Source organism: Neomonachus schauinslandi, chromosome 5 (assembly GCF_002201575.2).
Source record: "Neomonachus schauinslandi chromosome 5, ASM220157v2, whole genome shotgun sequence".
In the NCBI taxonomy this organism is placed as follows: domain Eukaryota; kingdom Metazoa; phylum Chordata; class Mammalia; order Carnivora; family Phocidae; genus Neomonachus; species Neomonachus schauinslandi.
The window spans coordinates 6,482,623-6,507,908 of NC_058407.1; the positions used below are offsets into that span (position 1 = coordinate 6,482,623).

The 25,286-nt window shown below is 51.9% G+C and overlaps 1 protein-coding gene across 3 annotated transcripts in view; it reads left to right on the forward strand.

Annotated features, from left to right (window-relative positions):
- Positions 1 to 25,286, forward strand: part of PACSIN2 (protein kinase C and casein kinase substrate in neurons 2) — a 134,391-nt gene that overhangs the window by 94,138 nt on the left and 14,967 nt on the right. For all 3 annotated transcript variants that reach the window (XM_044915314.1, XM_021687456.1, XM_021687457.2), the window contains exons 2-5: positions 353 to 490; positions 19,498 to 19,654; positions 21,560 to 21,795; positions 23,044 to 23,199. In XM_044915314.1, the coding sequence (XP_044771249.1) occupies positions 431 to 490; positions 19,498 to 19,654; positions 21,560 to 21,795; positions 23,044 to 23,199 (609 nt within the window). In that variant the 5' untranslated portion in view covers positions 353 to 430. The remainder of the gene's footprint in view (positions 1 to 352; positions 491 to 19,497; positions 19,655 to 21,559; positions 21,796 to 23,043; positions 23,200 to 25,286) is intronic.

Here is a 25,286-nt window from a genome sequence, read left to right on the forward strand (position 1 = left end):
TACTTAGTATACTTAGTATATATACTAAGTAAGTATACTTAGTATACTTAGTATATATACTAAGTAAGTATATACTTAGTATACTTAGTATATATACTAAGTAAGTATACTTAGTATACTTAGTATATATACTAAGTAAGTATATACTTAGTATACTTAGTATATATACTAAGTAAGTATATACTTAGTATACTTAGTATACTTAGTATATATACTAAACTTAGTATACTAAACTTAGTACAGCATATGCGCTGTACTAAGGCAGTGATGGGAATGGACGTGGTAGGACGGGGATGGCTTGCTTATTACCTTAGGAATTTAAAAACTGCAACAATGTGCTTTTCTTTTATAGGTTTGTCTGTGGATTTTGAGCATCTGAAGTTGACCTCTGCGTTAAGCATTCGCTGCTGCTCCCTCACTGCCCGAAGAGATGTCTGTCGCTTACGATGATGCCGTTGGAGTAGAAGTGTCCAGCGATAGCTTCTGGGAGGTACTGCCCACGCTCGCATCCTCATGAATGCAGAGACCAGGCTGATGGCGCCTGACAGGCCTGGCTTCTCTTGGCCAGAACTGGGGGAGAAGATGAGTAGACCCCAAACAGGCCAGGTCTCTGTGGTCTGATTCAGATGGCGGCAGATGTGGCTAAGCTGTCAGTGCAGGTGGTGAACTTACCTGGCTAGAAAAGAGTGATAAAGAGGCTAGAGGTACTTGTCAGGGTCTTATCAGTCTGTCTGATCTCAGATCTTCCTTCTCATGTCACCATGACGTGACTTGGTGCTGCATACACTTATTACTGGGCTTGGCCGGGGAGGCAGTGTTACTTCTGACTTGTGTGCGGAAAAGTGGACAGTGGTGATGTGACATCATGCTGGACAGTGCGGGCAGGTGGCCAGAGGGCTGAACAACTGCCCTCAAGCCTGTCGGAGCATCTTCCTGTGAGTCTTGGCCCTCGAGGAATTCCTTTCCTGATTAGATACTGGGGGGTGGGTTGTTTTTTCTGGAAGTCACTCTTCCTGAGCCCACTTTTTCCTGCCTGCTGCTTAAAGGAAAGTCCATTTTTGTTCTTGTGGCAAAAACCTCTGGGGGCTTAGTGGAAGGAGCACTAGCTTTGCAGTTGGAAAGATCTGGGTCCTGATCCCAGCTGTTCCCTTGCTAGCTGTGTGACTTTGGGCAAGTTGCTTGACTGATCTGAGCCTCAGGTCTTCATCTCTAGATGGGGGTGATACTGGTCTTCGAGGGAAGCTGCAGGATGAAATGAGAATATACACATCAGCACCCACATGGGTGCTTTCCTGACCCCAGATGCTCGAGTGGTGCACGAGATGGGGAGGATTCTCAGGGTTTGCTGGGGACTAGCACACATTAGTTTTATAGACTTTGATTGATTAGGTGTATAATTTTGTCTGAGAGCAAATACCATGTGATACTATTGTCTAATAGAGACAGTGATCACAGGTGCCCAGTTTTAAGAAAGATGGGCAAGGAACTCAAAATTCTGTTAACACTTTTCAGGGGCCTGGGTGGCTCAGTTTGGTTAGGCGTCCGACTCTTGGCTCAGGTCATGATCTTGGGGTCCTGAGATGGAGCCCTGTGTAGGGCTCTGTGCTCAGTGTGGGAGAGATTCTCTCTCTCCCTTAAATAAATTAAAAATCTTTTTTTTTTAAAGATTTCATTTATTAATTGACAGAGAGAGAGAAAGAGAGAGAGAGAGAGAACACCAGCAGGGGGAGTCAGAGAGGGAGAAGCAGGTTTCCTGCCGAGGAGGGAGCCAGATGCGGGGCTCGATCCCAGGACCCTGGGATCATGACCTGAGCCAAAGGCAGTCGCTTAACCAACTGAGCCACCCAGGCGCCCCTCAAATAAATAAAAATCTTAAAAAAAAAAAAAAATTCTGTTAACACTTTTCTTAAAGTTGGGCAGAAGGTCATTATCGACTTTTAGCTGAATACTTCATTTTATTAAAAGGGTATGTTTCATGAGCAGCTACTATGTGCTAGGTCCTTTGAGGCTCCGGTGGGACATGTGACAACCCGAGTCCTTACCGCTCGGCTGGTAGCGGCCTTCCTGGTGGGTATCCAGGCCGGAGCTCAAACTTCAGTAGCCAGAGAGCTGCATCTGCCCCGGGAAACATCCCACAGAAGGCAACAAAAGGGACAGGGCAGCGGTAGGGTCAGGGCTGGCTTCCAGCCGCCGCAGCAGGGGCTCCCTGGCATTGGCAGGCACATTCTCACGGCGCCAGGGTGTTGGGGGGTGTTGGCGGGGGTGAGGGTGAAATACCTGGAGCTGTGTTAGAGCCGGCAGGTACAAGATACAGCTTGGAGGTGCCTCTGGGACAGTGCTGAAACTCAGGACTACCGCTCAGCCTCCGTGTGCAGGTCCAGTTCACGGGCAGACACGTCTCGCTTGCCCGCAGGAGGCTGTGGTCTTGCCAGCACTGCGGAAGCACTCGGGGAGCCAGCCGTGGTGTGCCGCTCCTTCCTGGGGGCTCCTGGGAGGCTGGCCTTTGGAAAAGCAGGTCCTTGCTAGTTTCACCACTGAACCAAAACTAGCTGAAATCCTTTAAAGTTGTGGGGAAACTTCCTGTTTGTAGCTGCAGTGACATTACCACCCGGGACTCATCGGTACCCGCCGTGAGCTAGATGGCGGTGTGGCGGCTGCACACACAGCGGGCCTTGTGAGCGATAGGCCAGGGGAGGCAACCGGACGGGTTCAGGTGCGTCCTTTGGAGCCAGGTGGCCTGGGCTTGACTCCCTGTCTGGGGGCGGGGGGGGGGCACTTTGGGCAAGTTACTAATTTTTCTTTGCCTCAATTTCCCAATCTGTAAAGCGGGGGTAAAAATGGTACCTGTATCGTGGTATTGTGAGGATTTCAGGAATGAACACGTGTGAAGTGGTGTAGGGCATCAGGATAGCTCTGTCCCTCTGACGTGGGAGCTGGAGGTCACCAGCACGCGCACAGCACATCATCTGCCTGCAGCGTGCATTCGGCAGCATCATTTGTATTACCCAGTTGAGGGCAGAAACTGCTCTGCAGAAATTAGGTAGCTAAGTATAGTGCTATTACAGAAATCTTCAGCTGCTTCTTAAAAAAAAAAAAAAAAAGTTGCCAGCATGTATTAAATCAAGTGGCTTTAACAAGTCCTGTCGCTGATTTAAGCTCTCGGGCTCCCTGTTAAATCCTTAGCTGCGATAATGTCAGTGGACAAGAACATCTCCTTTTGCCCGAGGAATGCTAAGGCCAATGGTTTATTTTCTAGTCAGGCCCCGCTCATCTTGTGATGCTCCCTCTGAAATTACTCTTCAGCTTGTAGAAATCAGCAGTGCTGTCATCTTCCTCCTCCCTGATGGCTGCTCATTGAACGGAGGAGCGATTCCTCAGGGGGAACCCACCCCATTCGGCTGTGAGTGACTTGGGTACACGCTGCCAGCCGCGCATCTCTCCATGCTGTCAGCAGGGTCCCTCTTTCCCATGGCAGGTGTCTTCTTACTGATGTGACCCACAGACCTGTACAGATCTGCAGAAAGCCTTGTGGTCTTGAGGTGGAAAAGTCCTTGGGCTTAGTTTTACTCCTTTCCACTGAAAGGTACTTCCTGGAGTGGGTCATCTTTTGCATGCTGGCTGTGTGCCTGCGCAGAAGGGACATGACCCTGTCCTCCAGGAGCCTTTGGCTGTGACATTTGGAGGTAAGCTCTCATGGGAGGAGACTGACACCAGACAGATCATTGTGTAGAGTGCTGTAAGATTTGCTGGGGGGGCACGGCAGGAAGTGGGGCTCCTGCTGGGGGTGGGGCAGGCAAGTGCATTGGAAGATGAGCAGGATGTGTTTGCTAGATGAATGCACTCATGTGTTTGCTAGATGAATGGGTGAGCAAGTCCTGGGAGGAGAGATTACCCACAGGGACTAATATCAAATGGAAGTATTTGGAGGTATTTGGAGGGGACACTTTCTGTATTACCCAACACTTAGAGTAAGCCATTTAGAAAAGAGAAGTGGGCTCTGATTCCCGCAGTGAAGGCTCCTGGAGGAGAGAAGACGATGGCCCCCATGAAGGGGGAGTGGTCAGTGTGGGGCCAAGCCACAGTCTGCCTCCGAGTGTCATGGCGTTCAGAGGAGAAGGACCTGCTGCTTGACATCACCAGAGAAGGCGTGTGAGGTAGATGGGGCTGGACTTTGAGATGGGATGCATTCTGAGTTGGAGCAAAGTCTGGAAGCCAGAATGAGCACGGCCTTGCAGAGGGCTGAAGACCTCGAATTCTTTGGAGCCCAGGGCTGTTTTGGAGGCCAAAAGTCATGTGGGATTGGGTAGATTGGGACCGAGGGGAGGCTGCTCCCCAAGGGGGTGACTTCTTCAAGTTGGAGCCTGGCGTGTCCTCCTCACAGGCTTCCCAGCGTGGGGTAGGGCAGGTCAGTTACTTCTGGCAAGTCTTCTGGCTCACTCCAGGAGCCTGAGGGCCCTCCTACTGTATCCTCGGCTTCTAGGCCCTGAGTCTGGGTCTTCTCATAGGCCCTGGGGCCTGGGGCACAGAGAGAGCCTAGGCTGCAGGTTGTGGGGCTTTTCAGGTGTCACCAGGGCTTCCTAGGAGAGCCTGGCCTCCTCTGCCTTCCGCGGGCTCTGGGCACACAATGGTGGGTTTGTCGCCAGCAGGCCTGCTGCAGCGCGAGTCTCCGAGGCCTCCTTGGTGGCCAGGCTGGGAGGGCAAACTGCTAATTTCAGGAACTGGGTCCTGAGTCTGCCTCATCCCCGAGGCGGGGGTTCTGCTCAGCTGTCAGCCATATGTGCGGTTAGAGCTCAGATCTCCCTGGAAAAGCCCGGCTGGGGCTGACCTGTACTGCACTCTCTGTGGGCACAAAGAGCCTTTGAGGAGAGGAGTATCTGGGGGATGAAGAGAACATAAATATCTTGCTGAAAATGTTCTAAGAATATTAGCCCTAAAGAATTAGCATGTGACTCTCAGTATTTACCATCGCCTTCAGAGAAGGCTCTCCCTGCAGCTTCTTGTCCGACTGTGGAGACAGAGTATCACATGAGAACATCTCCACACGGAGCGCGGTTTTGTCTGGAAAGCCAGCCACATGGAATGGCATGCACTTTTCCCATCCCTCTAGAACAATTTTGTAGGTAACATATTTAGAAGATGCCACTGCCCTGTGTGTGTGGGTTCCATGGAGCCTGATTTGGCACCTGCCGTGGTCCAGACCCGTGGCTGAGTCCTGGGGTCCCAAGATGAGTACCTAGTCTTGAGACCCCAGAGCCAGCATTTGCTGTGTTGGGCAATTACAGGGCAGCAAGGGTGAGTGGAAGCACAAGGCGCACAGAAATAAATTGCCTTGCCCCCACCTCCCCCCACTTTCTCAGACCTGGACCGAGTTCCCTGTATGATGGCCTGTCTGTGGGTGTATCAGCTTCGTTGTAATCCTGCTGTGCTCGGGCAGAGCTCCCAGCAGGCTGGTGGCATGCCTTGATTTCCCTGAAGTTTCTAAAGGAACCATTAATTCATTCTTTCAGGCAAGCTAGTATCTGTTGTGTCACAACCGGGCATTAGGGCACTGGCCTCCCCTGTGCCGTGTTCAGTCTGTTCTCTACCCTGAAGCCAGGCCAGCTCACCCAGAAAAGCAAACCTATATGATTCCTTGCCCTGGGTGGGAAGCTCCAGTTCTCTGCATCACCTCCAAAGTAAAACCATACTCTATAGCATAACAAAGGCATAAGCATGTGTTGGCAGCTCCGGGCCATCTGGTGCTTCCTGAGGAGCGCTGCCTGGGCTCCTTCTCTAGGTGCCTGTCCACAAGGAAGCTGCCTCCCTTCCTGGTTGTCTTTCCTCCAACCTGATCTCCACTGCTTTCCCAGCAGGGAATCCTCCTGCTATTCCCACTTTTCCAATCTGGCAGTTTCCCCACCAGGTAATTTGGCTTTGTATCCCAGAGGTTTGCCTGATTTATTATAAAGGATACAATTCAGAAACAGTCAAATGGAAGAGAGGCATAAGGTACAGGGGAAGGGGTGTGGAATTTCCATATCCTCTCTGGGTGCACCACCCTCCCAGCACGTAGCTGTGTTCACCAACCCAGAAGCTCCCCCAAATTCCATTGTATAGGGAGTTTTATGGAGGTCCCATTATGTAAGCAAGGTTGACTGAATCACTGGCCATTGATGACTGACTCAATCTCCAGCCCCTCTCCCCTCCCTGGAGGTTGGGGGTTAGGGAGTGGGGTAGGGCTCCAAGTTCCAACTAATCATGCCAAGGTCTTTCTGGCAACCACCCCCATCCTGAAACTATCCAGGGGCCCATCAGGCATCATCTCATTAGAACATAAGATGCTCCTATGTAACTCAGGAAACTCCCACGAGTTTTAGGAACAGTGTGCCAGGAACCAGGGATAAAACCAAGTATGTATTTATCACACTCACCACCACCAAGAATGTCATATTCAGAAACTGTTAAGATTGGAAATGAACTAAACTCCATTAAACAGGCCCCATTTGCTTGTGGGGTTCCTTTGTTGGCCCTTCAGTGGCTTGTGAGGAAAGCGAAGACCATTCCAAGTACAATCCTGGAAGTCCTTCCTGGTGTCCGCAGGCTGCTCCCTCGCTCCACCTGCCCACCATACCACGAGGCCGCTCTACCCCGGCCTCTCGCAGCAGGTGCCCTGCCTGGGGACTCCGGCTCCCAAGGCAACATCTCCTCTTGGGGAAACCCTCCCTCACTGATTCTTCCAGGACAACCCTCCTTTGTGCCTGTCTACGTCTGCTTGTTTTCTCTTCCCCATTGGACTGGGAAGAGGCAGAATGGGCCCAGTGCTTTGTAAGTGGTGTTGAACCCTGACTGAGCATTAGAAACTCCTGTGGAACTGCTTAAAAACACAGCTGTCCAGACCCCACCCCACAGCTACTAAATCTAAAATCTGGGTGAAGGCCTGGGCATCTGCATTTTTGACTCCACAAGCGATCCTGGATGACGGAGTGTTCAGAATCTCTGACCTGGTGTTAGAAGGCAAAACTCTACCGAACAAGTTCCTATACGGTTTCCCACATCTGTGTCCAGGCCTCCCTAGAGGCCTCCTGCACACTGGGCAAGTCAGCGGGTGCTCCTACTGCCTCACCCTTCCCCAACTGATTGGAGGGAGACTATCCACCAGCTCCTGTGCGAACAGCAGAAGCACAGCCAAGGTACCAGGAAAGGCAAATCTGGACCTTCATCTTGTTATCCTTTGACCAGTGGAAACACCTGCTGTCCCCAGTATGCTAGAGGACTGCCTAAGGCAGTGATGCACGTACCAATTTTCTTTGAAAAATGGCAAATTACTTTTGGATTTAATTACTTTCCAATGGGTCTACACAAGAACTGGGTGGAAGAGAGAGGGAAAGGGTCATTTGCAGAATTGGTCAATTAAGTTTAAGGTGGGGGTGGGGTGCCCTACTTGCTGGTCCCTGTCCTATTTTCTCCTGTAAAGGAATGGGTTTAAAAAAAAAAAACAAAAGGCAAGGCCAAAAGGATTGGGGTGTTTAGGGAGTTCAGGAAGCACAATTAGGGAGACGGCAACAAGTGCATGTGGCAGACAGAGCCCACCCGCCCCTGGAGCGGCCCACCTCGGGTTCATGGTCTGCCAGGTCTTGACAATCGTGGGGCTATGCTCTGTAGTGGCGCTGAAACCCACCGCTACTTGAGGGGCCCCTGGAATTGATGAAGGGCACACAAACTTCTTAATAAAGCCCAACCCCCAGGGCCAAGTAGCAGGCGAGGTAACCCCACTGATTGGTTTAAGTGCTTTCAGCTCCCTACATCTGTTGATGATGCCCATCAAAGAAATGCAACAGGGGCGCCTGGGTGGCTCAGTCGTTAAGCGTCTGCCTTCGGCTCAGGTCATGATCCCAGAACCCTGGGATCGAGCCCCGCATCGGGCTCCCTGCTCGGCGGGAAGCCTGCTTCTCCCTCTCCCACTCCCCCTGCTTGTGTTCCCTCTCTCGCTGTCTGTCAAATAAATAAATAAAATCTTTAAAAATAAAAATAAAATAAAGCACAAATCCCAAACTTCAGCAACTTGAAAGATCAACCACATCATTGACCTTAAAGCATTCAAATAAAACAGGAAGACATAGAAACCCAGAAATCCCAGTTCGCAGATGTAACTCCAAAGGCAGAACGCATAAAGTGGAGAGGAAGGAGGTGTTGAAACAAAGTTATCTCAGAATTGAACTCCTCCTTAAGGGTGGTCAGCTGGGTTCATACAACAAAGGCCCAGCGACACCCGTGGACTTGTCCATGAGCACAGCACACACCCTCCCTGCAAGCCGTCACCCCTAAGACTCCACCCTGGAGCTCACGGTCTCTGGGGCACTCACATACACTTGTCCTTCAGCCAAGTGCCCAGGAAACACCCGGAGGACATTGCTGCCAAGTGACCAGGTCACACCCTCTTTGATTCCCCCTAACGCTCCAGGTAGGCGCTGGACGTGTGGCACCTCCCTGCCATAAGAGTGGCTCTGACCTCCCTGGGTGTCTAAGTAAGGGCTTGCTGAAGACTGGCAGCTTTTGGTAGAAACTCCAACAGTGAAAGGAGAATTAGAGAATTGTCTGAAATCAGGCAAACCTCTGGGATACAAAGCCAAATTACCTGGTGGGGAAACTGCCAGATTGGAAAAGTGGGAATAGCACTTCCTCTAGGTAATGCCCCCTTCCTTCCGTGACCATCCCCTCCCCAAATTGCTGCTTTCACAGTATCCCATATCTCCCTGAGTCCCCTGCATCCGAATCCCTGGTTCTACCTTCACTGATTCCTGTTACCAGCCCCCCCTCCAAAACACACACACACACACACGCCGCCACCACCACACACACACACACGCGCGCGCGTGTGCGCGCGGACCACGAGCTCCCTTACCCCATCTCCATACCTGGGTCCCTCAGTGCCAGCCCCAAGCATTTGTATACAAACGTCTCTATGAAGCTAAGCGAGCGCAGTCTAATTAAGCACTCAAGAGGCCACCAGCTCTAAAATTGTGTAATTTGTTTACTGAGTAGAAAGGTTAAACGTTTTCTTACATCGCTTACACAAGTTACTCTGACATCAGTAAAATCAAATGAGAAAATAATTTATCTTCAGAGGAAAAGCTTGACAGCAAACAGTTCTCTCAAGGAACAGTTCTTTTTATGGTACTTAGACAGGGGAGGAACAAGCTGGCACCAAGATGAAAGGCCACCTGACTCATCCACCTCTGCCTGTTCCCATGCAAGCAACATTCGCATGTGGGGCTCAGAAACGGACTAAATGAGGAGGCCACACGCCGCTCAGGCTCAGGAATCGTGGGACCGTGGCCCCGTGCGGGTTATTGATTCTTGCAACCATCCTGGGGAGGAGGAATCTGCAAGGCCATGTCACTGCCTAGGAAACCGGGCAGGCTATATCTCATTTCTCTGAGCCCTCGGGGTCATACACTAGCAAACGGCGGTACCCAGGTCTGACCCCAGACAGGGCGTGACTTCATGTTTTAGCAGAAGTTTTAAGTATGTGGCACTCAGAGCAAATGAACATTTCTCTTCTCTGAGGAGCTCCTGGGAGGCTGAGACTGAGGCAAGAGAGCAGTTCTAGAGCGAGGTGCCTGGGCCCGAATCCCAGCTCCACCACCTACTATTTATGTGAGGCACAGATACTCCTTATTCCCCTGTGCTTTCAAGCACACAGCACATTTCACAACCCTAAAATCCATAGTGGCCCCGTTTGGAAAGGTAAGTTCAGAGTAGGGGTTGGGCTAGGCTGAGGTAGGACGTCCTGTGCTGGCACCCGGGGGACGCCCTGCCTGTGTGTGCAGGCCACGGCCTCTGTCAGGGCCTCGCAAGGAACGTGGGGGGGGGAGTGGTGACCCTGCAAGGCCCAGGCCGGAGGCGCTTCCGGCCTGCCTGGGACACAGGTGGACTCGGGGATAAACTGACTCGGACCCTGGATTTGACCGAAAGCCTTGTCGGCATAAATGAAGCAGCAGTGGGGCTCTCCTGCGGGATTGGGCTTACGCGGCTCTTTCCAGATTGGCAGAAACATTAGCTAGCTGCTCATTTGTCATCCGTGGAGTTACGCTCTAAGAGCCGATGCTTTTTAGCTTTTGTGAGGAGAGCTGGAATGACTCACTGGATTAAGAACTTGGTAAATAAAGGCTCATGAGTTACTTCATTGCCCATGCTGAGCTCTAGTTGAGCACTTAGCAGTTTCCCGGTCCCTTCCTATGCACCTGGAGTGGGGATTCCCACCCCCAGCACCATTCGGGTGTTGAGAAGATATTACGGGGTGCCCTCTGGGTGCCTGGCATGGAGGATGGAGAAGAATGAAGGCTCAGTACTTGCCCTCGAAGCCACTGTTAGCACATTTAGGCATGCAACAGTAGATATCCGTACAAGAGTAACAAGGGAGAGATGAGCTGAGGGGGAAGACTTCCCAAGGGGATGGGATCTCATATAGCTCATGCTCTGTGGGCCTTGATATCCTGCCTCAAGCCTTCAGAAGGCAGCCTTGCCCCTCAGAGTTCCTTCTGCTCTTACCACAAACATCATTTCCTTCAGGCAGTCCCGACCACCCAGAGTGTTCCTTCCAGAACTTGTGGCCATCTGTAATTGGGTTATTTATCTGACTGTAAGTCCCAGGAAGGTAGGGACTGACAGTTTGTTCACCATTATATCCCTCGTTCCTCACATGGCACAGAGTTAGGTGTTCATTACACATTGGTGTGTGGCAAGAGGGTGGTGCCAGGCTCTCAAAAATTGAGTTATGAGGGCTTCAGGGGTAGCCGGCCAGTTGGTAGCATTGCCAGACTCTTCAGTTAGAAATCCTGGAATTGCAAAGGGCCCTTGGAGATCATCTAATCCTGTCCCCCCTCTTCATTTTGTCTCCCAGTGGGCAAGACGTAGAAATGGCCAGGTCTGGTCAAGTGATATCTGAGCCGGGCTAAGAGCACACCCGGCTGGGAAGAAACCCACCCCAGCCCAGTGTGTTTAGTCCTTATGAAATCAGTGCTACCTCTACCCTACAGCAGAAGAAACAGAAAGTTGGGGAGAGAGACCCATACAGGGTCATTTATTTGGGGGCAGGGCCAGATCTTTGCCTCTCTCTGCTGAGAGGTGACCTCATCAGAGAGGGCAGGGGGCTGAGAGACTCAAAACAGATAACAGAAACTCATTCAGACAATCTCGCTGCCGTCTGCAGGACTGTCATTAAGGAATCCCAGAAGGGTCATCTTCCATCCTTGTCTTTCCGAAAGCTGGTTGAGAATATCCTGGAGCCTCTCAGTGTACTTTATCAGCTTTGGATAAAACATTGGACTCTGACTCCATGGACTTGCCGGGAGGGAGGGATAACAGCAAGGGCTTTTCCTTCTGTCCGGTCAGCACAGCAGAGCTGGCTCACCCTTGAACCCGCCTCTCCAGGATGTAGAAGGAGCAGCCTTCAGGGTCACAGGTTAAAGGGCATGAGCCTTCTGAGGGTGAAATCAAGGTGGTCTTTGGCAAGCGGTCTTAATAGTTTACAGGTTTGGGGTTCCTGACGTGAGCCTTGGTGGCACACAGTGGAATTAGGAGCAGGGCCCATACATTACTTCTCAGTCTTGAACTCTGCCTGTGGCCTTCCCTGGGACCCGTGGGGCTGGTTGGAAGCACACATACTACCTGACGACCCATTAAGTCTTAAATTTACCCTCTCTGGAAGGTGGGCTCTGCCTTTTCTGGCCGCATGATCATGGGTGACTTTGCCTCTTTAAACCTCAGTTTCGGGCGCCTGGGTGGCTCAGTTGGTTAAGCGACTGCCTTCGGCTCAGGTCATGATCCTGGAGTCCCGGGATCGAGTCCCGCATCGGGCTCCCTGCTCAGCGGGGGGTCTGCTTCTCCCTCTGCCCTCTTCCCTCTCGTGCTCTGTCTCTCATTCTCTCTCTCTCAAATAAATAAATAAAATCTTAAAAAAAAAAGAAAAAAAAAAAAAAACCTCAGTTTCCTTTTCTGTAAAATGGGAACACTAATAGTACCCACTGCCAAGGATGGTCACAGGATTAAATGAGGTGGCACATGCTGAGCTGTTAGCACACTGCCTTGCAAATTGTAAACATGCTCTATTATGATGCTCCTGCTGATGAAAAACAGTGCGTGGTGCCTGTGGCCAGAGGCTTGCAGTCCAGCTAGGGCAGGGAAGCTAACATGCACGGCTGTGACCCATGTGGGACACGCTGTGGCTGCAGGCCATGGGGACAGTGTGTGGAAGGTCCCTCGTGGCTCCCAGGTGGACCAGCAAGCAGGAGCCTGTGGTGGGGAATTGGTCTCGACTGTCTGCAAGTGCAGGTGACGCAGGCACTCCGTCTTGGTGGTCCGGCAGGGACAGCGGGTGTCAGGGAAGCCTCCGTGGGGAAGACAAGCTGAGCCTAAATAGAAAGCTGGAACTGGGGCAGGTAGGCTGGGACTCCACACCCACACCCTTCGCCGGCTCTCTCCCTGCCTTTGACACTAGTCCCTTTCCTAGTGGTAGGACTGTGTTAGCGCCGGCTCTTGTGAAGTCTCTGGCCTTGTTTGTGTGTAGCTATTTTTAATTCCCATCGAGGACATCATGCTGTCATTTTGTTTCTCTTTCTCCACTGCTGGTGAGGTCTGTGCGGGTTGCAGTGTCTACACCTAGTCCTGCACTTCTTGCTGCTTGTCTCCACGTTGGTATGCCTCCCCCCGCCGCCCCCGCCGCACTTTCACCCACACATTCCCCAGGTAGAAGATCCTACGTGCCTGCAGCCCAAGAGAACATTTCTGTGGGGATATGACTCAGGGACAAAATTGCTAGGTCCTCATGGGGCATGTGTATGCTTAATGACTTAGTTACTGCCTGCTTATTCTCAGGCCTGCCCCAGTCTGTTTTCCACCAGTGTGTACAATAAGGGTTCTGTGTGCCCCTTTTGTCCCACACTTGGCATTTCCCACCCTCGGGTTTGCCATTCTATAGGAGTGAAGAGCCTTGTGATCATGGGCATCCCCCCAAGTTGGACAAGGGTGAGCCCCTTGCTGCTGTGAGCCCCTCGGACTTTGCTTCTCTCTGAAGTTGCCCTAGTCATACCCTTTGCCCAACTTCCCTCAGGGCCTGTCTTTTTCATGTTGATATATAGGACTTCCTGGGATATTCCCTTTTAGTCTCTTGTCAATTTAGACATAGCAAATTGGGAAACAGTGTTTGCAGTCTGTTAACTTTGTCCATGGTGTTGGTTTCTGAAAAGAAATCCTTAATTTTTGATGTAATAAAATTCATTTATACACATAGGCACGTGTGTATGTAAGTATTTGTACAGCTTTGACTTTGGAAATTTTGTTTAAGGATCTTGCCTGGCCCTAAGTCACACAGATAGTCACCTGCATTTTCTAATAGTCACTTCCGGTCCTACCTTACATTTTTGTTGAGTGCCAGCCGTGTGGCAGAGCCCGTGGAAGGCAGTGGAGAAAGAGTGGTGGATGAGGAAGGCAAAGGTCCACACTGTCTTAGGGCAAAGAGTTGGACGTCTTTGGGCTTGATGTCCTGTACACCACAGGCTCTGGTCCACACAGCTTGGGACGCGTGAAGGAAGGCCGTCCTGGGATTGAGCCCCGCTTCAGGTTCCCAGCTCAGTGGGGAGTCTGCTTCTCCCTCTCTCTCTGTCCCTCCCCCGCCCCCGCCCCGCTTGTGCTCTCTCTCTCAAAATAAAATCTTTAAAAAAAAGAAAAGAATAAACTGGGGGGCCGATGGGTGGGAGGCTCAGAGGAGCTGCAGGTCGGCATTCACTTTCCCCGTCACCCACTTGGGATCCCCAGAGGTCTCACTGGGTTACTTCCAAATCCTTCAGCCTTCCTGTTGCCTTTGGCCACTGTGATCCACAGAAGGGAGTTGGCCAAGCTAAGTAGTCTCTAAAGTCAGAGAGGCAGGCATTCTCCTGTGTCCTTGTGAAAGGCAGTTCCAGACTGTTTACATGTAGAGGATAAAGGAGGAACTGGTGCGACCTGTTTGAGCAGTCCCTCCCGGCCCCCCTGTAATTACAGTCCTGCTGCGTTTTAGATAGAGTCCACTGTCTCTCCTCTGATACCCGATTACACGGATGTTTCTGCACAAGGATTGCTGCAACTCCAGCCCCAGACTCATCTTAGCGGACTATAAATCCAAGGCGTGTCTGACGCTGGATTCTCAGTGCCTGGGGTGGAGGAAAACCAGAGGAATGACTGGAGCCAGACTTAGGGAAAGGGAGAGGTAGGGAGCCTTGAGGAGGGCAGGCTGCTAGGAGACCCTAGGCCCTGGGGTGGGGAATTGTGGGTGGAGAGAGGTTAGAGTGATTCGGATTCACGGGAGGACAGCAGAGCTTGGGGGTTGGGCCCACCCATTGGCCCCCCAGTTTATTCTTTTCTTTTTTCCACTCCCCGGGGAAGAGGGGGGCAGGAGAGGGCTTCTGGAGGACTCTAGAGAGGTGGTGGTTCGGCTTTTTCCCAAGCCCAGCCTGCATAGACTATAGCCCCTGAGGTGCCTGGGCACTGACTGGATCCTTCTACCCCTATCTGGCTCCCACCTGCCACCTGGAGGACAGAGCCGTCCCTTTTCCCGCTTTCCCGCTCTCTGTCCCCACTGCTATGGCCCCAGCCTGAGGACGCCACTCTCCCACCTTCCTCCAGGAGCTTCACCCTCCTGAACCCCACCAGTCCCCCGAACACGGAACCCTTCAGGATGATCATCTGACACCCCCCACCCCCAGCTGCACCCAACCCCCCTAAGTCGCTAGTCATTCCCTTGCATCCTGTGTTCCATGCTCCACGCCTCATGGACAGCACGCCTGAGTCCCCATGCTGGTACATCTTTTCACCATTTTCCTGGAGACCTTTCTCTCTCTCCTCACCTTTAACCTGGCCGGTTTCCTACTTGTCCTTGAAAATTCAGTTTGGATGTTGTCTCCAGTATACCTTCCCCACCTCTCACTCCTCCCTGTGGCCGGGAGGAAGTCCCCGAGGGAGAGGACAGTGTCCCCAGCCGCGCATCCAGCCATATGTGTGTTGAGGTCTGTCTTTAGTATCTTGGTATCTGAGGGAGTGAGCCTGAATTTCGAGGAAGTTAGGAACATAGATAGCTTCTGACCTCGTTTTTAAAATGGGCATTCTGTGAGTAAATCAATTGATAATAAGGTTTGGAAGAAATCTCGTTTATTTTTTAAATTTCTGCATAAAGTTCTTTGCCATTTGGCCACCTCAAAACAAACTAGTGTTTTAAAAAGCAAGAGAGAAAGTTTTAAATTACAAAACTGATAAAATAGAAATAGCTAACCATATAGACCCTCACTTTAACATATGATCAGTTTGTCATGTATTTGAAAATTAACTCACCTTGCATTTTATAAAAACCAGTCATCGTTATACCTCAATTTTAAAAATGTATTAAAAAAAAAAGAGAACACACTCCACCAAAGAAGACATATGGGTGGCAGACAGGATCAAGAAAAGACGCTCAGCATCACTAGACATTAGGAAAGTGCAAATTAAAATCACAGTGAGATCATTGTTACATACTAAAGTGGCAAAATATTGAACAAACAAACCTGACGCAGTTCCAAGTGCTAGTGAGAATGTGGAGCCGTTGGAACCGTCGTACTGCAGTGAGGAATGCAGAATGTATTCTTGGGTACAAGAATACTTGGGTAATGGTTCGGCGATTTCTTATAAAGTTAGACATATACTTACTGTATAAGAATTCCACTCCTAGGTATTTACCCAAGAGAAATGAAGACATATGTCCACACAAAGACCTGTCAGTGAATGTTTATGGCTTTTTTAATAATTGCCCCAAGTTGAAAACAACCCCAATGTCCTTCAACAGGATGAAAAGGCAAACAAGTGACGGTGTACCCATACAACAGAACACCTCTTAGCAATAAAAGGAGTAAACTACAGACATAGACAATACCATGGATCAGTCTCAAAAGCCAGACCACGTACTGTGTGATTCCATTTAACCGGACAGCTTGATAAAGGGTGTTGGAGAGGAAGAATCTCCTGTCCCCTTCAAGGTCCTTCTAGGTAGACTACGAATCAAATTGACACGAGACAGATTAACAGTAGAAAATAAAATTTAGTATATATGGGGAATTCACACAGGCATGGCATATTCCAAAGACAGGCAAAATGAGTTATCTATGTCATCCTGAGATAAGAAGTGGGTAGGGGTCTAGTACTTCAAAGGGAAGGAATGTAATTGAGGGGAAAATGATAAACAAAAAGAGTAAATGTTTAGAAAACAAATGTTTGCTGGGCCACTCACAAACAATGGGACTCGGAGGACTTTGATCAGATAGGCCTTGCTGGGTCCCTCCCTGTCCACCAAGCCTAGTTCAGAGTATAATGTAGTTATCTATGGTGGTAGCTCTCTTCCTGGAGCAGGTTGTCTATCTAAATTCTTTGTAGACAGCTTTGGGGGAGGTAAAGAGCTTTTCCCGAATCTGCTGGGGAATGATTGCTTTTTAATCAAAAGAATCTTCATGTCAAAGTGGCCTGTTTGGGGGCGGCCTGCCCCTTGGCCCCTATGAGGGACACAGATCAGATCAGTGTTGCCAGGGCTGTGTGGGGCAGAGATTGACTGCAGGAGGGCACAGGGAACGTGGTGGGGAGTTGGAAGTTTCTGCACCTGGATATGGTGATGGTTATACATGGCACGCATTCATCCGAACTCAGCTAAGCATAGACCTGTGAAGGGTGAGTGTTACCGTATATAGATTATATTTCAGTTTCGAGAAACAGTGGTCAGTAGTTCTGCTCTTAGGACGACCACCGGTGCCTTGCTCAGGGGAGCAGGAAGGCCACACTGCTCTGCAGTGGGCGGTTTATGGAGATGACACAGCGGTACCTGATGTATGTCCCTGTGTGTGCATTGAAGGGATGGCCGGCCCGCACCCACATGGAGCCTTTTCACCCAGCAAAGACCAGCGGGGCAGATGTTGCTGGAGCGTCATGAGCACTCCCTTCTCCCCTTGCCTCAGCAGTGATCACAGTGCTAGCATTTAGACCTAAACTCATGCTTCTGGAGACATCCTGCCAGTATTCCTTGTTGCTTCTAGATTTTAAGAGTTTGTCCTTTAAATATGAACGGCAGCTAAGGTACACGCTAAAGGGTCGTACCGACAGGTGCCTTTTTAGGAGATACTCTTTTCTTTTCCCTAAACCTTTTTACAGGGTTTTGAAAAGCAGAGAAGAGCCAACATATTGTGATCTTGATTACCCGTGTGAATATTGTTGGTGGGAGTGAGATGAAAGCCAGCTCTGCCTCATGGTTTCCTGCCGACTGTCAAGTCTCAATCAAGCTGTGATGAGCTTAGTTCTTCTTGGCACCAGCTCAGCAACAGAGTTGTGTTTTGTTGGTTACTTGTTTTCATCCTGATGTAAATTTCAAAATGACAGCAAGGCCCTATTTTAAGGGAAGTGAGCATGCGGTGTCACTTCCAACTGGTTGTGAAATGCTTGCTTTTAGTGGCGCCTGCGTGGCTCAGTTGCTTAAGCCACTGACTGTGATTTCGGCTCAGGTCATGATCTCAGGGTGGCGAGATTGAGATTGAGCCCCATGTTGTCAGGTTCCACACTCAGCGGGGTGTCTGCTTGAGAGAGTCTCTCTCCCTCTCCCTCTGCCCCTCCCCCCACTTGTGCTCTCTATCGTGCTCAAAAATAAATAAATAAAAATCGAAAAAAAGAGAAAGAAATGCTTGCTTTTGCTTGCTAAGAAAGGGGCTGCTGAAGGATAGAGTTGAAAGGTCTGTGTGTTGGTGAGGAGTAGCAGCCTGGCCACACCCCAGGCCGGAACAACAGCTGACGTGGGCTCCCAGAGCTATTTAGCATGCCTGCTGGAGAAGGCTGCCCAGGCCACTTCACTCCCAGGGGTCCTTGCTGTTCCCAGAGGAGCAGGGTTCTCTCTGGCCTCAGGGACAGCCCTTTCTGAAGTGGCCAGAACCCCTTCTCCCCCATTGCCCATCTCCCTTTGGGGTCCCTGTGTTCTGTCCCTCTGTGAGGTCTTCCCTACCACCACCCCCTTCACCTGGTTAGCTCAGGATAGGAGAAACTAGGTAGTTTGAACTGTTCATAAGTCGGAGTTAGCGGGCTGTGCCGCTGGTCCCGCAGCCTACCTGGGAGAGAGAGGACTGTCCCCTTTTCTGTAGAAGTGGGAACGAGTCCTCCCTGTTCTCCAGGAGCTTCCCAACTGAGCCCAAACAGAGATGAAATAGAGTGATCAGCCAGGCAGAGACCTTTAGAAATGGTAAAACTGGTAAAAGTTGATTAAGATTTTTGAAGACGGGGGAAGAAAAGGTTGAAATAGAACAGATCATTTTGCTGCCACATTTCCTCTAGTGCTCCAGAGTCAGCCGCAGGCTCTCCTTTCAAATCAACTGCTGAAAGAGTGAAACATATTAAACACTTTGATTCTCACTCTGAATTAGCCACTAATATTTTGTCAATTATTCTTTATATATTTGATAAGTTAGTCTCTCTTTCACATGTGAGAGAAAGTAGTCAGAACTCACCATAACCCTCGTCAAAGCAGGTAAGAGTCTGAGCTTTGCTGTCAAGACAGTCCTACCTGGAGCCATTTGAACCCCTGCTGCTGCAGGATCCGGGGACTGATGTCATTCTCCAAGCCGTGCTCTTCTCCTCTTAAGAGGGGGACAGTTAGTCCTACTTGTTAGGGCAGGGCAGTATTTGGAGGTGTAAAACACCCACTGTGGTGCCTGGCACACACTGGGTGCTCAGTAAGTTGGAAATAGTATTTATTGCTCTAATCAGGAAGTAATAACCCAGCATGGGATGACATTTAAGCGGAAGGCACCTGAAACCTGTTTATACCAATGATGATCAAAAGGTCTTTCGCCAATTCTATAATATTAATTATAAGATCATTTTAGGGACGCCTGGATGGCTCAGTTCCTTCAGCTCAGGTCATGATCCCAGGGTCCTGGATCAAGTCCCACATTGGGCTCCTTGCTCGACGGGGAGCTTGCTTCCCCCTCTGCCTGCAGCTCCCCTTGCTTGTGCCCTCTCTCTCTCACTCTCTGGCAAATAAATAAATAAAATCATTTTAATCTGAGTTACTGAATTCTTTTTCTTTCTTTTTCTTTTTCTTAAGTCTCTCTGATCAGACCTCACTTGCTCTGGGTAGCTGTCCCTGACCCCTCAGTTTGCACGAGATGCCCTTCTGGGTACCCTCAGCCCTTCACTTCCCTCCGTCAGAGCCCTTCCTGTGCTGGTCTGTCTCCTTCCCTGACCCACGAGTCAGAGCGTGGACACTGGCCATGTGGTTATTGAGAAGCTTCACATTTTAATGTTGCTGCTAGTAATAAAAATGGGGAGCTTGTCACCTAACAACGCAGGATGCCTTTCTAGTGGGAGAGGGGATGAACTCCCAGGAGCCCAGCTAGCACGGAGGCTCTTTGTGCAGCCGTGAGGGTCCGGCTGCCCCACCCCCAGGAGGGGCCCCCAGCCTCACGGTGTGGTCCTGTCTCCTAGGTTGGGAACTACAAGCGGACCGTGAAGCGGATAGACGATGGCCACCGTCTGTGCAGCGACCTCATGAACTGCCTGCACGAACGGGCGCGCATCGAGAAGGCGTACGCACAGCAGCTCACCGAGTGGGCACGGCGCTGGAGGCAGCTCGTGGAGAAGGGTAGGGGGCCGCCCGGGCGCTCCAGGCAGATCTCACAAGATCAGCGCAGGAGTGCGTGTTCAGTTCTGGGGGGCTGTGCTTCATAGTGGGGAGCAGCAGGGAGCCTTCACCCAGCAGCCCGGGCTGTGTGGGCTTTCTTCCCTTTTCTCTGTGGCACGGGGCTTCCCTGCAGACAGTGCCAGTCTCCCACCGCAGCCCTTGTCGTCCATAGGACGTGCTACGCTTGCCAGTCTAACTCAGAACAGCCCCTACAGGGCCCAGATCTGAGTAAAGCGCCCATCACATCAGAGGCCTTGCGTCTCTACATTGTGGGCTCCAACGCGGAGAGTTGTTTATCTGTAAGCTTGGCTGTGTAGCACATCAGATAAGACTAGATGGTGACAGGTGGCAGGCTTTCGAATTTCGGATTTTAACAGGAATAACTAGAGGTGCTGCATGGTGCAGGTTTTGCCCCCGCTCCCTCCCTAGCAAAACGCTCAGAAGATTCGGGAGTTTAGCAACAGAACGCTGCTATGGGTACAGATTGTGCTCAGAGTGCACTTCCCAACACAGAGGGGGAGCTGGGTAGGTTACAGGGTTTCCTGGGACAGAAGCCGGAGAGTGGGGCTTTCCAGGGTGTGCTGTGGGCCAGGCTCTTCTACATGATGGCTGACCTCAGAAGATGGGGGTGCCAGGCCACCGGCTGAGGGGTCCTGGACGGGCAGGGCCCCAGGCAGCTACAGCTGGGTCTGGACCAGCTGCTCATCTTTCCCCCGTTGCTGAAACAAGTCATCTGTGGGGCTTAGCACGGGGCCTTGGTTCAGAGTAGGTGTCAGGGAGCGAGGTGGCCGTGCAGGGAAGGGGCAGCTCCTTCAGTAAATCGTAACTGTTGTTTTATTTCCACCTCTCAGGATCCAGCTGTCCGCGCTGTCCCTTGTGTTTATTCAGAACTTGAGGTTCACAAAGCACCCTTGCCCCCGCTTACCTTGTGGATCCCGCCACTGTGTTCAGACCAAGGCTGGAGAGGGAGCTGCTCGTTTGTAGACACGAGGGATTCGAAGTTCAGAAGGGCTCACCTTCCACGGTTATGCCCCTTCCAGCGCCTCTCTGTGTCATTACCCAGCTCAAACAGTGACTGTCCCCGGGGAGAGCCTTGAGGACAGGACCTGGATCTTCCCATTTTCATCCTCAGATTCTGTCATAGCCTCTTCCTCCCTTACCTGATGCCATGCCACCCCACACCCTCAACAAAATGACAGGCCGGATTACGAGCTTCCTTCCTGAGCAGTGTGCGATGTGACCACTAATCTAGAGATTTCCATCTGGCCAGAGCAGTTTCCTGCCTCCAACTGTCCTTCCTCTCTGCAAGACAGGGCTTCCATTCTGCTGAGAGACAGTCCTCCATTTAACAGGCAGCTCTTGAGTTCCTGCTCTGAGCCAGGGCTCGGTTCTCCTTGTGGGAGTGAATAAGAGACGTGCTGAGGAGTCCACTGCAGGGAAGGGAGAGGGCGGGCTGCAAGAGCACCTGAGCAGCCGGGGAGAGAGGTCAGCTCACTTCAGAGGGTCCTCCTCCTCCAGCCCGCCTTAAGCAAATTAAAACTTCCAAGATGCAGAAATTGGAAGTCTTTAAAAGCTTAGTGACTTTAAAAAAAGAAAATGTGTGTAATCCCCTAATTTCCCTAACAAAAGAATGGTTGAGTAGATCCAGCTTCAGTTCCTTATTCTTCATCCCGGACTGAAAAAGGAACAGCCACTAAGAGAAAACTGTCTGAAAGAACCAAAAGGAAACCTCCCAGCCCCCACAGCCAGGCTGCTGGCCTAGAATCCCATCCTCACAGCTGAGAGAGGTTAACGGACGAAATCCCCACGCAGGGCCTGTCTGGGAGCCCTGGTGCCCAGTAACCACCAGCTTCTCTCCTGTGCCAGGGCCCCAGTATGGAACGTTGGAGAAGGCCTGGACGGCAGTCATGTCCGAGGCAGAGAAGGTGAGCGAGCTGCACCTGGAGGTGAAGGCCTCGCTGATGAATGAGGACTTCGAGAAGATCAAAAACTGGCAGAAGGAAGCCTTTCACAAGCAGATGATGGGAGGCTTCAAGGAGACCAAAGAAGCCGAGGATGGCTTTCGGAAAGCACAGAAGCCCTGGGCCAAGAAGCTGAAAGAGGTGCCTCCCTCCTGCAGGCTGCCCCTGCCCGGCCTGACCCCGTGCTTCTTGGCTAGACCCCCTCTGACTGCTTTAGGCCCAGGATGCTAACAGCGGTAGAGACAAGGCCCCCTCTTGGGGTTAGCAGAAGGGATTAATTTAAAATTTTTATTTCTTTTGTATGTGTTTTTCTTTGAAATTTGCAAATAATACTGATACCGGTTTTTCTAAAAGTAGCCAAAGCCACTGAGTCTCCTTTGGCCTTGGCTAGCTGGAGGCTCTCCTACACGGACCCCATGCCCACAAGCAGACCCCCCCCACCCCCCCCCCCCCCACCCCAGCTTGGCCCGCCCCTTCCCTTAGGGGCCCACTTGCTGCTTCCTTCCGTCTCCACCGGCTGGCTTTTCTCAGGAGCTGCACCACTTCCTCCTCCTCAGAATCTCCCAGAACAGACCTCCGTCTTCGGGTAGTAATGACAGGCTTTCCTTCTTTTTTCCGTGTCTTGGCTTTTGCCACGTTTCCTTTGTCTTCTTGTCCGTGGCCTCATTTATAATGACTACCCCACCCCCTCTCGAGGCCATGGTTACAAAACTCATCTTTCCCCTCTAGAATGAACTCTGTAACTTTGGCTCAAGGAAGGAAGCCTCTGAAATAAAGATACAGCGGCGTGTGGGTGCACGTGTTCTCCCTGAGTTAGCCATGGAGCCCGTGGCCTGTAGGTCTGCCTGCCAACATTACCCCTCCTGGTAGCTCTGGAACTTCGGAATGTTCTTCGTATTCGCTGTTCCAGCTGCGTGGCGTGCTCTTCCCGCAGACAGCCACACCTCCTGTACATTCTTGCTCCATGTGATCTTGGCTGGCTCTCTCCAGCCGCTCCGGATGCGGTTCGACCCACACCGCCCCAGCACAGCGCTCCACCTCTCTTTCCTGCTTTCCTCTCCTCGTTGGCACTCGTCACCCTCTTGTTCACTGTGCTCTTCAGCTGTCTTTTGTAGTTGCCTCCCTGGCTAGACGGAGAGCTCCCTGAAAGCCAGGGTCTTTGGTGCTGCACCCCTGGTGCCTAGGACAGCACCCGGCCCAGAGCAGGCCCTCCGTCCCTTTCTGCTGAATGAACTCCTCCCTCGTAACTAGTTGTAATTATACGGCATGCCCAGCTTTGTACCTGCTCTTCCCCTCTCCTCTGGGGGGTGAAAGCAGAGTCTGTGAAGCCTCTGGTCAGGATTTTGAACTTGCAGACACGTGGCACTCAGGAGCTCGTTCTCCCTGTAGGTAGAAGCAGCAAAGAAGGCCTACCACGCGGCATGTAAAGAGGAGAAGTTGGCCACATCCCGAGAAACCAATAGCAAAGCGGACCCATCCCTCAACCCCGAGCAGCTTAAGAAGTTGCAAGACAAAGTAGAAAAATGCAAGCAAGACGTTCTGAAGGTAAATGGGGCACGTCTTTCTCCGTGTTGAACGCACGTGCCTCACCCGGTCACCTCTCGGGCCCACAGTGAGCCTTTGTTGCTGCTTGATGGGACAGGTGGAGAGATGGCCCACCAGTAAGACCTACTCCTGCGCTCAGGAGGGCCCCGCAGTGAGCACTCACCTTACCACAGCCCCCTGTGCCCCGCTCAGGACGGGGGCCGACCCGAGTGCTGGGCAAGCTCGGGGAAGGGGCGGGTGCGCGAGAGGCGGGAGGGAGCAGCTTGTGCAGGACAAGGAGGTGTGGATGCCAGCGTCTGGCAGCTGATACGTGAACCAGCACGGAGGGGCATGATGACCGAATCGCCAGTGGTCTTGCCAGGCCAGTGAAGTAAGGAGCTAGGACACTGCTACCAGCGAGCCACTGAAAGAAGGTTCCAGAGCTCAGGGAGGGCAGAGGTTTAGAGGAGGGCCACAGCTGGGAAGGCTTGCCCTGGTGGTGAGTGGAGGGAGTCCCCAGAAGGGGTGGTGGAGTATCCAGGAGGCCCAGCACACTGTGGCCGTGGGAGCGTGGAAGGGTGGGGGGAGCAGGCAGGTAGTTCCAGCAGGGAAGGCCCCCGAGAGGGGTGGGTGGAGGCTGCGGGCGCTCAGCCAGGAGACCGTGAACAGGCCCTGTGTGCAGCAGGCCCAGTGCAGCACCTTGGGTGCCGTGGGGGAGGTGTCCTGCTGCCGTGGATTAGAGAGATCGTATGGGAAGATGGTATAAGCTGTTGGGCTCCACGGATGCAGGTAGTGATTCTGCCTGGAAGGCCTGAGTCGTGGATGCAAACACTAGACAGATTCAGATAATTTGAAAGTTCCCAGTAGGTGAGAGCTGACGCGAGCAAGGCCCAGGCCACCACCTCTGCGGCACGGTGACGGGTGCGGGGCTGCGGCTGTCAGGAGCCCTCCTGCGGCGGTGCTGAGGAGACGCCACCTGCCTTTGGCGAGAGAGAGGCAGCCGATTGAGAAGGGCTGCGTCCCGGGAACAGGATGTGAGGCCAGAAAGGAAAGAGGAGCCCCGAGCTGCTCTGTTAACACCCACTGCCTTCTCAGGCTTGGATGGCACCACTGAGCCCAGGGAATTAGGTGGTGGCATCTCTGTCGTGTGACGCAGGAAACTAAGTTCAGAGAGGCTCAATCTTGTGCCACCTGTTAGTGTGAGTGGGGGAGGGCCCATACCCTCTCTCCCCACCCCTCACCACTCTGTCATCAGCATGGTGACGGAGGGCAGTTGTGGGGAATGTGTGCAGAAGAGTTCATCGCTCAGAGTGAGCACCAGAGTCCCTTGGGGAGCAGCCCCCCCCTCCCCGCACCTGGCTCTGGGACTGGGGCCGGGGCCAGGCGGGTAGGGTTTAGAGCAGCCGGCTGCCTCCACCGTGGGACCAGGTGAGGAGCCTGGGGCTACATGCCGAATGGGGAGGGCACCTGGGCTCAAGGAACAGAAGGCTGCGGGGCTGCTGAGGGTTGCTTTTGCCAGGTGTCCATGACAGTGCCTGGAGGAGAGACGAGGCATCTCTGGTCCTGGGTATGGGGGTAGGGGTGGGGGTGAGGGACATAGACACACATACCTTTCGTGTTTCACAGTCACTCACAACAGAGTCCACCAAATTGATCCGGGTCCGAGGTCAGACATAAGGCACCTGTCAGGATGACTGGGCCACTTTGCAGAGGTTTCCTTCCCTACTCTGCGGTCTAGCCAGTGACCTTGGGGCATGATAGTCCTTGGAGGCCAAGAGCTGGCCCGGACAGGAGGGCAACCCCACCTTCTACTTCCCTTTTTGAAGCAGGTTCTAAAAGCCAGCACCGACTGGCTACACACTCCCTTCTGTATTTCCTTCAGGCAGTGACTGCGTCTTGCAGTATCCATCAGAAAGGAACTTCTCATGTTCAGTGCTAAATGTCCAGTCCACAGGAGAGCAAAGGCTGTATCTCATTTCACTCCATGGATGTTTACTAGGAACTTTCTATGTGCTCTGTCCTAGGAATTCCCCAGTAGTGATGATCCTGCTCTGCATCTGGCTTTGCTGGGGCAGGGCTATTTGTGAGCACAGGCCAGGGACCTGGGA